At 43.5% G+C, this 14,592-nt stretch overlaps 1 protein-coding gene across 6 annotated transcripts in view; it reads left to right on the forward strand.

Annotated features, from left to right (window-relative positions):
• The window catches only part of card11 (caspase recruitment domain family, member 11), a 250,123-nt gene that overhangs the window by 131,493 nt on the left and 104,038 nt on the right, over positions 1 to 14,592 (forward strand). For all 6 annotated transcript variants that reach the window (XM_068055824.1, XM_068055819.1, XM_068055821.1 and 3 more), the window contains 2 exons: positions 13,112 to 13,264; positions 13,737 to 13,862. In XM_068055824.1, coding sequence (XP_067911925.1) covers positions 13,112 to 13,264; positions 13,737 to 13,862 — 279 coding nt within the window. The remainder of the gene's footprint in view (positions 1 to 13,111; positions 13,265 to 13,736; positions 13,863 to 14,592) is intronic.

A 14,592-nucleotide genomic window follows, 5' to 3' on the forward strand; every position in this document is an offset into this window, starting at 1 on the left:
TTGGCATGTTTCCGGCAGTTCCTGCAGCCATACCGGTGCCAAACGTCGTGCTCTGCACTCCTTTGGACCCCACCAGGAAGGCCGTGAGGGGGGTTTTGACGCTTGGGCAATTCACAACCTCCATACCTCTGCCCAGGCATGCGCCATGGAGAGGTCACTCCATAGTCGCCTCACAGCGACCAAAACAACACGGAAGGCAGCAGTTACGGGTTATAAGTCCAGCTCAATTGGTGTAGAGATTGGGCGCCACGGGTTGCCTTTGTCGGTGGGAGAGGTCATCACATCTCACTGGACAGCTACCACCCGCCTCAAACCGGGCAGCCCCCAGTCAGTAAGATTCTGTCCTTACACAGTCCACCTGCTTCAATGGGTGCTTGGAGCTCAGGGTCATTGCCCGACAAGTGGACTGTAACACCACACCAAACAGCACAACCAAAAAAGGAAAGAAGGTACCAGCCCTTCGTTTTGCAAGCTGGAACGTCAGAACTATGTGTCCTGGCCTGTCGGAAGACCTTACACAAATCAACGATTCTTGGAAGACCGCCATCATTAACAACGAGCTCAGTAGACTCAATGTGGACATTGCAGCACTTCAGGAGACACACCTCCCTGCGAGCAGATCTCTAAGAGAGCAAGACTATACCTTCTTCTGGCAGGGCAGGGATCCTGAAGAACCAAGACAGTATGGAGTGGGCTTCGCCATCAGAAACTCTTTGCTCAGCATGATAGAGCCACCCTCAAATGGCTCAGAACGCATACTGTTCATCCAACTGCTCACTGCCTCTGGTCCAGTGCACCTACTCAGCATCTATGCTCCGACACTCTGCTCCCCACCTGAAGCTAAAGACCAGTTCTACGAGGAACTCTGTAATATCATTAGCAGCATCCCCAACACTGAACACCTGTTTCTGCTGGGGGACTTTAATGCCAGGGTTGGGGCCGACCATGACTCATGGCCCTCCTGCCTTGGGCGCTATGGCATTGGTAGGATGAATGAGAATGGACAGAGACTGCTTGAGTTGTGTACCTATCATAACCTCTGCATCACCAACTCGTTCTTTCACACTAAACCCTGTCACCAGGTTTCTTGGAGGCACCCAAGATTCACTGGCACCAGCTGGACCTCATGGTCACAAGGCGAGCCTCTTTAAGAAGCGTTCAAATCACACGCAGCTTCCACAGTGCGGATTGCGACACCGACCACTCCCTGGTATGCAGCAAGGTTAGCCTCAAACCAAAGAAGCTACATCACTCCAAGCAGAAGGGCCGCCCGCACATCAACACGAACAGAATTTCTCATCCACAGCTGTTACTTGAAAAAGCCCTTCAAAACACTCCCACAGGGGAGGCAGAGACCAAGTGGGCCCACATCAGAGACGCAATCTATGACTCAGCAATGACCACCTATGGCAAACGTGTGAAGCGGAATGCAGACTGGTTTCAATCTTACATTGAAGAGCTGGAACCTGTCATAGCCGCTAAGCGCATTGCACTGCTGAACTACAAGAAAGCCCCCAGCGAGTTAACATCCGTAGCACTTAAAGCAACCAGAAGCACTGCACAAAGAACAGCCAGGCGCTGCGCAAATGACTACTGGCAACACCTATGCAGTCATATTCAGCTGGCCTCTGACACTGGAAATATCAGAGGAATGTATGATGACATTAAGAGAGCTTTTGGGCCAACCATCAAGAAGATCGCCCCCCTCAAATCTAAATCAGGTGACACAATCACTGACCAACGCAAGCAAATAGACCGCTGGGTGGAACACTACCTAGAACTGTACTCCAGGGAAAATATTGTCACTGAGACCGCCCTCAATGCAGCCCAGTCTCTGCCAGTCATGGATGAGCTGGACGTTCAGCCAACAAAATCGGAACTCAGTGATGCCATTGATTCTCTAGCCAGCGGAAAAGCCCCTGGGAAGGACAGCATTACCCCTGAAATCATCAAGAGTGCCAAGCCTGCTATACTTCCAGCACTCTACGAACTGCTTTGCCTGTGCTGGGACGAGAGAGCAGTACCACAGGACATGCGCGATACCAATATCATCACCCTCTATAAGAACAAGGTTGACTGCGGTGACTGCAACAGCTACCGTGGAATCTCCCTGCTCAGCATAGTGGGGAAAGTCTTCGCTCGAGTCACTTTAAACAGGCTCCAGAAGTTGGCTGAGCGTGTCTACCCTGAGGCACAATGTGGCTTTCGAGCAGAGAGATCGACCATTGACATGCTGTTCTCCCTTCGCCAGCTACAGGAGAAATGCCGTGAACAACAGATGCCCCTCTACGTTGTTTTCATTGATCTCACCAAAGCCTTTGACCTCGTCAGCAGACGTGGTCTCTTCAGACTACTAGAAAAGATTGGATGCCCACCAAGTATCATCACCTCATTCCATGACAATATTCAGCACAGCGGCGCCTCATCAGACCCCTTTCCTATCCTGAGTGGCGTGAAACAGGGCTGTGTTCTCGCACCTACACTGTTTGGGATCTTCTTGTCCCTGCTGCTCTCACATGTGTTCAAGTCTTCAGAAGAAGAAATTTTCCTCCACACAAGATCAGGTGGCAGGTTGTTCAACTTTGCCCGTCTAAGAGCGAAGACCAAAGTACGGAAAGTCCTCATCAGGGAACTCCTCTTTGCTGACAATGCTGCTTTAACATCTCACACTGAAGAGTGCCTGCAGAGTCTCATTGACAGGTTTGCGGCTGCCTGCAATGAATTTGGCCTAACCATCAGCCTCAAGAAAACGAACATCATGGGGCAGGACATCAGAAATGCTCCATCCATAAATATTGGTGACCACGCTCTGGAAGTGGTTCAAGAGTTCACCTACCTAGGCTCAACTATCACCAGTAACCCGTCTCTCGATGCAGAATTCAACAAGCGCATGGGAAAGGCTTCCTCTGCTATGTCCAGACTGGCCAAGAGAGTGTGGGAAAATGGTGCACTGACACAGAACACAAAAGTCTGAGTGTATCAAGCCTGTGTCCTCAGTACCTTGCTCTATGGCAGCGAGGCCTGGACAACGTACATCAGCCAAGAGCGACGTCTCAATTCATTCCATCTTCGCTGCCTCCGGAGAATCCTTGGCATCAGGTGGCAGGACCGGATCTCCAACACAGAAGTCCTCAAGGCGGCCAACATCCCCAGCATATACACCCTACTGAGTCAGCGGCGCCTGAGATGGCTTGGCCATGTGAGCCGCATGGAAGATGGCAGGATCCCCAAGGACACATTGTACAGCAAGCTCGTCACTGGTATCAGACCCACCGGCTGTCATTGTCTTCGCTTTAAAGACGTCTGCAAATGCGACATGAAGTCCTGTGACATTGATCACAAGTCGTGGGAGTCAGTTGCCAGCGATGGCTAGAGCTGGCGGGCAGCCATAAAGGTGGGGCTAAAGCGTGGCGAGTCGAAGAGACTTAGCATTTGGCAGGAAAAAAGACAGAAGCGCAAGGGGAGAGCCAACTGTGTAACAGCCCCGGCAAACAATTTTATCTGAAATAAAAGTTCCGATGAAGGGTCACTGACCCGAAACGTTAACTCTGCTTCTCTTTTCACAGATGCTGCCAGACCTGTTGAGTGATTCCAGCATTTCTTGTTTTTATTTCAGATTTCCAGCATCCGCAGTATTTTGCTTTTATTAACCAATTTTATCTGCAGCCCCTGTGGAAGAGTCTGTCACTCTAGAATTGGCCTTTATAGTCACTCCAGGCGCTGCTTCACAAACCACTGATCACCTCCAGGCGCTTACCCATTGTCTCTCGAGACAAGGAGGCCAAAGATGAGATGACACTCTCTGCTGATATGCTATTAGTATATAAGTGCTTTATTCATACTCTTTCTACCTCAAGACTCGACTCCTTCAATTTCTCCTCGCCAGCCTCCCAAGCTCCATCCAACACAAATTTCAACTAGATCAGCAGTTTGTCTTTTGCCTCCTGTCGTACTTGCCCCTTCATCCTACTGCCAGATTCCTTATCCACCAATGTACTGAATTCAAAATCCTTGTCCCTGTTACAGATTCCTTCAATGGTCTTACCCAAAATGACTTCCACAACCTCTCCCAGCCTCTGCCTTTTAGTCCTCTAACTTTGACCTTCTGTGGTTGACTCTGTCAGCCGTAGCTCAGTTGGTGGCATTCTCTGATTAGATTATGTTCATTGAATAAAGATTATATTCATTGGAGTCTGTCAAGTATCTCAGCCAGATAGTCCGGTAAACCTTCGTAATTAAGGTTTTACACTTTGTGTTTTGCGATGTTTCATCAGTAATCCCACCTACCTCAATAACCGCCCACCCAGTAATTTCTCCTCAATATCTAATGTCCTGATTTTTATTATGTGTACAGAACATCAAAATCAGCCACAGGAACGGTAGGCTTGTTTTATCATTTCAGATCACCGTGCACTTAGTGTTTTTCTTCTGGGCTGTTGCAGATTCTTGTGAAGTCTTAACCAGAACTGGATCAAAAAAAGGTCTCACCATCGGGATCTCTTTTCAAAATCAAGTGGTTAACATCATTAAAATTATGGTTAGCATTTAAGATTATTTTGTTAAACATTTGGGGCGGCACAGTGGCGCAGTGGCTCGCACCGCAGCCTCACAGCTCCAGCGACCCGGGTTCAATTCTGGGTACTGCCTGTGTGGAGTTTGCAAGTTCTCCCTGTGTCTGCGTGGGTTTTATCCGGGTGCTCCGGTTTCCTCCCACATGCCAAAGACTTGCAGGTTGATAGGTAAATTGGCCATTATAAATTGCCCCTAGTATAGGTAGGTGGTAGGGAAATATAGGGACAGGTAGGGATGTGGTAGGAATGTGGAATTAGTGTAGGATTAGTATAAAAGGGTGGTTGACTCGGCACAGACTCGGTGGGCCGAAGGGCCTGTTTCAGTGCTGTATCGCTAAACTAAACTAAACTAAAACTATTCTAAAAAGGATAGGACAGAACAGAACAAAGATGTGATTGATGATTGCAGTTACTTCTAATGAAGTCTTAAAATGAACTATTGGTGAGATGACAACCTGGACTTTATGATTGAGTTATTTAAACACCAGTGTAAACTTACAGTGTTAAAATAGCACCAATCCGCCCATTAAGGCTGTTCCAACGACATACTCAATATACGTTCTTCACTATTCATTTGCTGGGTATGTCACTTCATAAAAGTTCTTTATCTTTTTTGAAAAAAAACTGTCACCCTTTGTGTAAACCCATAGCTATTGTCCAGCTGTTATGGTTTTGAGTGTCTTTCAGAATATCACCTAAAATCTGTCGTGGCAAATGATTCGCACAAAATCGAAAAACTAATTGATAGTAATTAACAAGGTGGACGTGGATTAGGGATTTCCAATGGTTAAGAAACTACTTGCCCCTGCAATCTGTGATTTATCATTCATAATTACCCAAATTGATCAAAGGAATGTTCAAAACGGGTGTTGTCACAGTTCTGGAGATAAAGCACACAACAGCAAAGATCAGTTATTGTCGTGAGGTGATGATAACAGAATTTTAACATTATTTTGTTATGTTATGGTCATATCCCGTGATGTCACATCAGTTCAATAGTGCTTTATAACTGAAGAGAATTTAATAATCAGTCTACTTAATGTAAACACCAAACCAAATGGCTCGTAATGTTTGTTCATTAGTTGTGCATCATCTGAAGAAATCCCATCTCGAAAATGAATCTAGCACATTCTGTAATCATCATTGAGGAAACCTTGACAATATTGCGAACTACTCCTTTGTTTATGAGGTCACTTTAATACATGTATAACTTTTGATTTTGGCTTTGCCTTTGTCCATAGACCTCCCCAAAAGTGTCAACATCAAGTTCTGCTCCAATGACATCATGAACAGTGCTCCCAATTCATGAAGTCACTGGACTGGAACATCAGGACATTACATCAGAGGGAGTTCAATTAAAATCATAACTGGGCTGCCACTAACAAACATAAAACTGCATTGCAAGGGGTCAGTCAGACAACTCTGGCAGTGTATAGATATCTTCCTTCAGGGCATTGAAAATTCATTGACAATTCGGTGGAACACCCTCTGCTTTAAATATGCATGACTCGAAATACATTTTGTTAGCTCAAGTGCTGAATTATGGCAAACATAGTGAAAAGCAAGCACAGTGAAAAGCAACATTCTCAAAGAAAGATCAACCTCCAGAGTCCAGAGGTTGCACCACTACCTACCTACTAATAACAGCAATGAAAGAGGAAAGACTTGCATTTCTATAGCACCTTTCACAACCTCAAAACTTCCCAAAGCTCTTTATAGCTAATGAAGTACTTTTAAAGGATAGTCTCTGTTGTGATGCAGGAAACACAGTAGCCAATTTGTACAGAGCAAACTCCCACAAATGGCGATGTGATAATGACCAAATAATTTTAAATTCACAACTCCTGAGTGAGAGGCAACTGTGCGACCGTTGAGCCACAGCTGACACTGGGTGTTGAGCATGTCACTGCTAAAATAAGATATTCTGAGTTGATGAAAGCTCAGTGGTGCCCATGTTCCAATCCGTTTTCTACCCTCTTGCTCAATGTAAAATGTGGTGACACATGTATGATAACCCTTCTGAAAGACTATGGGTTTTGTGTAAAAGCTTGAAAACCTGTCGAAAACCTCTGAGATTTGGATTTACAAGATGATATTTCTGGATATTTCTCGAATCAACGTAGATTTATGTTCATTTATATGGAATTATTTGCCTGTGTTTAATATTCTTCAATCATGGTAATCTGGTAACTACATATTTTAGAAGGTTAAGATGAAATATTTGAGAACATGTTTTATCATCAATTTCCATCTAAGTTCCACCGTCTTGCCCACAGCAGCAGAGCTTTACTAGTACAATGTATCATTCTGACTCTCAAAAATATTTAATAGACTAATGGATAACCTGGGACTAATAACAAGCCATGGCCATCAAGCAGTGAGTTCTATGAAGAATAATGGATACCTGGGAGTAATTAGAAGCCAATAATGTCACTGTGAGGTTCAGATGACATCATAAACCATGAGAGAAAACCTTGAGCTGTTTACAACTGCCACATGAACCATATCATGTGAGTACAGCTTTGAAACTGCTCCAGGTTTTGCAATGCAGCTTCAACTTTGCACAAAGGGAACAATATCAACAGCCATAGGATGGATTTTATGGTCTTATGCTGGCCTAGAGTGTCCCATTGCCTTTGGGACACTTCTATGGTTGACCTATTATGATCATCTAGAGGCCAGTAATGACTATAATAACTGAGCAGACTACGTTAGCACAATACCACGATTATTTCATGACAAGGATTAATTTAATGTATTTAATTTATGGGTGGTTGATGGTCGGCACAGACTCGGAGCCCGAAGGGCCTGTTTCAGTGCTGTATCTCTAAATAAATAAATAAAAAATAAATAATACTTGGAGCATTATTGGGGCTATTGCCAACTATCTGTTACTGGCAAGACAAAAGCAATATGAAAGCGATTAAGAAGAGCACCTGCTTGTATAATTTCTTGTGGCATTGCTACTAGACTAGGTCAAAATTGAATAAGAAAACTGAAAAGATTCATTATGATGTGACAGTGTTTGGTAATTTGTTGTGAGTAGCAGTGGGCCCAGTTTTTTCTCTTCATATATAGGAATAATCAACATTGGGGGTAATTGTAACTGGGCTATCGTGTAAAGTGGGCGACATTGGATTGACTGCCCATTATACCCCTCTGTTGAATTTCGTAAGTCGATGGACACGAAAATTGGGAGAGGTATATTTCAATCTGATATCACCTGCCTTCCACCATTAGCCAAAATTACAATTTAGGGAGGTGGTGGCATAGTGGTAATGTCACTAGACTAGTAACGCAGAGCCCCGGCTAATGCTCTGGGGTCATGGGATCGAATCCCACCAAGGCAGATGGTGGAATTTGAATTCAGTTCACAAATCTGGAATTAAAAAGCTAGTCTAGTGGTGATCATGAAAGCATTGTCAATTGTTGTAAAAACCCATCTGGTTCACTAATGTGCTTTAGGGAAGGAAATCTGCCTTCCTTACCTAATCTGGCCTCCATGTGACTCCAGACCCACAGAAATGTGGTTGACTCTTAAATGCCCTCTGAAATGGCCAAGCAAGCCACTCAGTTGTATCAAACCACTACAAAGTCCATGAAAAGGAATGAAACTGTACGGACCACCCGGCTTCAACCTGGGCACCAGAAATGACGATGGGAAACCCAGCCAGAAGTGCCGAGTGGATGATCCACCTCAGCCTTCTCCTGAGGTCCCCAGTATCACAGATGCCAGTCTTCAGCCAATCCAATTCACTCCACATAATATTAAGAAATGGCTGAAGGCACTGGATACTGCAAAGGCTATGAGCCATGACATTCTGGCAATAGTACTGAAGACTTGTGCTCCAGAACTAGACGTGCCCCTAGCCAAGCTGTTCCAGTACAGTTACAGCACTGGCATCTTCCCAACAATGTGGAAATTTGCCCAGATATGTCTTCTTTCTTTCTTTCTTTGGCCTCCTTGTCTCGAGAGACAATGGGTAAGTGCCTGGAGGTGGTCAGTGGGTTGTGCAGCAGCGCCTGGAGTGTCTAATTCTAGAGTGACAGACTCTTCCACAGGTGCTGCAGATAAAATTGGTCGTCGGGGCTTTTACACAGTTGGTTCTCTCCTTGCGCTTCTGTCTTTTTTCCTGCCAACTGCTAAGTCAAAATGACTGCCCCATCATCTACTCCCGATCATCAGCAAAGAGATGGAAAGGGCTATCAAGCAGCACCTGCTCAACAATAACCTGCTCACTCAGTTGGGGTTCCCCCAGGGCCACTCAGCTCCTGACCTCATTACAGCCTTGGTCCAAACATGGACAAAAGAGCTGAACTGCAGAAGTGAGATGAGAGTGACTGACCTTGACATCAAAGCAGCATTTGACCGAGTATGGCATCAACGAACCCTAGCAAAACTGCAGTCAATGGGAGTCGGGGGAAAACTCTCTGCTGGTTGGAGTCATACCTTGTGCAAAGGAAGATGGTTGTTGGAGGTCAATCATCTGAGTTCCAAGACATCGCTGCAGGAGTTCCTCAAGCTAGTGTCCTAGGCCCAACTATCTTCAGCTGCTTTACCAATGACCATCCCTCCATTATAAGGTCAGAAGTGGGGATGTTCGCTGATGATTGCACAATGTTCAGCACCATTCGTGACTCCTCAGATACTGAAGCAGCCTGTGTCCAGATGCAACAAGACCTGGACAACAACATCCAGGATTGTGCTGATAAGTGGAAAGTAACACTCACGCCACACAAGTGCCAGGCATTGACCATCTCTAACAAGAGAGAATCTAACCATCTCCCTTTGACGTTCAATGGCATTACCATTGCTGAATCCCCCACTATCAATGTCCTGGGCGTTGCCATTTACCAGAAATTGAACTGGCCCAGCCACATAAATACTGTAACCGGCTGTAACAGCAGGTCAGAGGCTAGAAATCCTGCTGCGAGTAACTCACCTCCTGACTCCCCAATGCCTGTCCACTATCTACAAGGCACAAGTCAGGAGTGTGATGGAATACTCGCCACTTGCCTGGATGCATGCAGCTCCAACAACACTCAAAAATTTCAACACCATCCAGGACAAAGCAGTCTGCTTGATTGGCACCCCTTCCACCACCTTCAACGTTCACTCCCTCCACCACTGATGTACAGTGGCAGCAATGTGTACCATCTACAAGATGCATTGCAGCAACTCACCAAGGCTCATTTGACAGCACCTTCCAAACCACCTCTAAGGTCAAGGGGAGTAGATGCATGGGAAGACCACCCTCCAAGCCACAAACTATCCTGACAAGGAACGTTATTGCCGTTCCTTCACTGTCGCAGGGTCAAAATTCTGGAACTCTCTAACTGCACTGATGATGTATCTACACCGCAAGGACTGCAGCAGTTCAAGATGGCAGCTCCCCACCACCTTCTCAAGGGCAATTAGGGATGGGCAATAAATGCTGCGTAGCCAGTGATGCCGAAATCCCACGAACAAATTTTAAAAAAATTAACCCCTTTCCCAGATTGTTTTCAGTGACATAGAGTTGGGGAAGGTTTGAACCTGTGACTGAGAACATCAGGCAGTTAATGTGGGTACAATCGAACAGATTGATGATCTCAGAAGGGTACTGTTATTGAAGTGTCCATGTGTATTTGATGTTTGTTTCGGGACAGTTTCTTGGAATAGCATGTTCTGGAGCCAGCCACAGAGCAGGCTCTACTAAACCTGATATTGTGCAATGAGATAAGATAATTGATGCCCTCATAGTGAAGGCACCCCTAGGTAGCAGCGATCATAATATGATTGAATTTTACATTCACTTCGAGTGAGAGAAGAATGAGTCCAAGACTAGTACTTTAAACTTAAATAAGGGCAATTATGAGGGCGTGAAAGCAGAGCTAGCTAAAGTAACCTGGTAAATTCGGTTAAGGGATAGGTCAATAGAGATGTAGTAGCAGACATTTAAGGGGATATTTCAGAACATACAGAATAGATACATTCCAACAAGAAAAAACAATTCCAGGAGGAGGACCCACTATCCATAGTTAACTAAAAACTTTAAAGGTAGCATCAAACTTAGAGAAAACATATAATTGCACAAAGATACGTAGCAGGTCAGAAGATTGGACAGAATATAAAAAACAGCAAAGAATGATTAAAAGATTGATAAGGAGGGAAAAATTGAGTACAAGAAAAAGCTTGCTCGAAATATAAAAACAGATAGTAAGAGTTTCTATCGATATTTTAAAAAGAAAAGAGTTAACAAAGTGAGCATTGGTCTTATAGAAAGTGACTCTGGGGAATTAATAATGGAAAATAAGGAGATAGAAGATGAATTGAACAGGTATTTTGCATCAGTCTTCACTATAGAGGATACAAGTAACATCCCAGAAACAGCTGTAAATCAGGAAATGGAAGTGAGGGAGGAACTCAAGAAAATTACAATCAACAGGGAAGTGGTACTGAGCAAATTGTTGGAGCTGCGGGCTGACAAGTCCCCGGGTCCTGATGGACTTCATCCTAGGGTCCTAAAAGAACATAAGAACTAGGAGCAGGAGTAGGGAATTGAGCCTCTCGAGCCTGCTCTGCCATTCAATACGATCATGGCTGACCTCATCTCAGCCTCAACTCCACTTTCCTGCCTGTTCTCCAGAACCCTTCAACCCATTACTAATTAAAAATCTGTCTATCACCCATTACTAATTAAAAATCTGTCTGGTAAAGATAGTGGCTAGTAAGATCGTTGATGCGTCGGTTTTAATTTTCCAAAATAGATTTGAGGAAGGTTCCATTAGATTGGGAAATAGCAAATGTAACTCCTTTATTCAAGAAGGGAGGGAGACAGAAAGCAGGTAACTACAGGCCAGTTAGCTTTGCATCTGTCTTGGGGAAAATGTTAGAAGCTATTATTAAAGATGTTATAGCAGGGCACTTAGAAAATTCAAGGTAATCAGGCAGAGTCAACATGATTTTGTGAAAGGGAAATTATCTTTAACCAATTTGTTGGAGTTCTTTGAAGAAGTAACATGTGCTGTGGATAAAGGGGAACCGTTGAATGTACTGTACTTAGATTTCCAGAAGACATTTGATAAAGTTCCACATCAAAGGTTATTGCGGAAAATAAAAGCTCATGGCGCAGCTCATGGATAGAAGATTGGCTAGCTTTCAGGAAACAGAGAGTCGGCATAAATGGGTCATTTTCTGGTTGGCAAGATGTAACAAGTGGTGTGCCACAGGGATCAGTGCTGGGGCCTCAACTTTTTACAATTTATATAAATGACTTGGATGATGGGACCGAAGGTATGGTTGTTAAATTTGCTGATGACACAAAGATAGGTAGAAAGTAAGTTGTGAAGAGGACATAAGGAGGCTACAAAGGGATATAGATAGGTTAAGTGAGTGGGCAACAACCTGGCAAATGGAGTATAATGTGGGAAAATGTGAAATTGTCCATTTTGGCAGGAAGAATAAAAGACAAGCATATTATTTAAATGGTGAGAAATTCTGAGATGCAGATAGATCTGGGTGTCCTAGTGCATGAATCGCAAAAAGTTAGTTTGAATGTTATCATTTATTGTGAGGGGAATTGAATACAAAAATAGGGAGGTTATGTTTCAGTTATGCAGGGCATTGGTGAGACCATATCTGGAATACTGTGTACAGTATTGGTCTCCTTATTTAAGGAAGGATGTAAATGTGTTCTAAGCAGTTCAGAGAAGGCTTACTAGATTAATACCTAGAATGGTCGGGTTGTCATTTGAGGAAAGGTTAGACAGGCTAGGCTTGCATCCTCTGGAGTTTAGAAGAGTTAGAGGTGACTTGATTGAAACATATAAGATCCTGAGGGATCTTGACAGGGTAGATGTGGAAAGGATGTTTCCCCTTGTGGGAGAATCTAGAACTAGGGGTCACTATTTAAAAATTTGGGGTCGCCCATTTAAGACAGAGATGAGGAAAAAAAATTTCTCTCCCAGGGGACGAGTCTTTGGAAATGTCTTCCTCAAAAGGCAGTGGAAGCAGAGTCTTTAAATATTTTTAAGGCAGAGGTAGATAGATTCTTGATATACAAGGGGGTTATCGGAGGTATGTGGGATTGTGGAGTCGAGGTTATAATCAGATCAGCCATGATCTTGGTGAATGGCAGAGCAGGCTCAAGGGGCCAAGTGGCCTACTCCTGCTCCTAATTCGTATGTTCATATATTTGCTTGGACTTTACAATCACACTAAAGTGATTCCTTAATGTAAATGGGAAAACAGGCACATAAAAAAACTAATGGACCTAATTGAAGAAGCATTGTCTATACTGCCATAGAACAGTCAAATAAGCATGTAGCACATAAACCAATTTCAAGTTTTACATTGGTCATGTAAAATATTTAACTGCTGTACCGAGAATATGTCACCTGTAAGTGCTTGCAGATAATCTACAAGGTTGGGGACATTATACTAGGATTTGCCTAAAGGATACGTATCACATTTTCTCTCCTACAGTTCTTATCTCTTTGCATCAGTACCTCTCCCATTCCAAAACTAATTGTGTCAATTATATCTCTTCATTATGTAGGCTGGGAAACGTAGTTTACCTGACTCTGAAAAGGCAATCCTTGACATCTTGGAGCACGATCGACAGGAGGCTCTGGAAGACAGGCAAGACCTTGTTAACAAGATTTTCAACTTACAGGAGGAGAACAGACAAGCAGAGGAGCTCAGAGATAAGGTAAGTGTGCCTGAAGAGATTTGGACAATAAAGCACTGACACACAATATATACACTGTAAAATGTTATCTTAAGACTGATGATGGTAAAACTGACACCAGCACTCTGTGCGTGTCCAGATCAACTGCAAGTTCAGTTTTTATTGGCACAGATAGTGCCTGCACTTCTTATGCCTCATGGAAACCTGTATTCAGTGGCTAATAACATTTCACGTTGCTGCAATTAAGAGAACTATTCCGCTAATTCCAACAACCCCATGTCGCAACTGTGCATTGTTCTCGTCAGCTTTTGTTCCTTAGCAAATTTTTTCTACCCCAATTATTGAAATTTGCCTGATTATGTTAATTATCATGTCTGACTGCAGCACAACATCATATCAAATAATGTGTTCGCAAGTTTTAGCAAGTAAAATCTATGTGTCCTTACTGCTCAGAACTGAATTGTCACTGGTTGTGATTTGTGAACTGTTTCAGTATCTGGAGGAGAAAGAGGATTTGGAGCTGAAATGTTCCACACTGGTTAAAGACTGCGAAATGTACAAGCATCGGATGAACACTATCATGTTTCAACTGGAGGAAGTAGAAAAAGAGCGAGATCAGGTCTGGATAACAGTTCAATTCATTTTCTTTTAAAAGGACATGAAGTGCACTGAACATGAATTGGGCCTTCTCCTTCAATATCAGTTGTTTACCTGACTTTGATTGCACTTTGAAGTAATCCATGGGTTGCAGAGGTATAAAAGTGAACATCCATTTTCAAGGTTTAATGTATCTTGAGAGATAGCTCGGGGAAGCCTCTTTATTGTTTTGATATATCGAGGAAAATAGTGTAGTTTATAATGTAATATATACTGCTTTCCAGCAATGCTGTTCATTTATGTTTCCTATGTGAAGTCTATTGACTCTTCAATTATAGCCTGAGCCTTGGCCTAAAAGATATATAGTCAATAAAGACTTGCATTAATATAGTGATTTTCACAACCTCAGGATGTCCCAAAGCACTTTATAGCCAATGAATTGTAAACTTTTCACTGTTGTTTAGTTACTGTTGTAATGTAGCAAATGTAGCAGCCAATTTGTGCACAACCTACAATCTTTTGACTAAGAGGTGAGAGTACTACCAAATGAGCCACAGCTGACACCGAAAAAGTCAAGGAGAACCACATTGTGCCACATGAAGCAAAAAGAAAGACTTGCATTTATATAGTGCTTTTTATGACAACCAGATGTATCAACGTGCTGTACCGCCACTTAAGTACTTTTTTAAGTGTAGTCACTGTTGCAATGTAGGAAACAACATTTCGGTAAATAGGTGTCTAGTATATTGTGC

The sequence above is a fragment of the Heterodontus francisci genome, chromosome 24 (assembly GCF_036365525.1).
Source record: "Heterodontus francisci isolate sHetFra1 chromosome 24, sHetFra1.hap1, whole genome shotgun sequence".
Taxonomy (NCBI): domain Eukaryota; kingdom Metazoa; phylum Chordata; class Chondrichthyes; order Heterodontiformes; family Heterodontidae; genus Heterodontus; species Heterodontus francisci.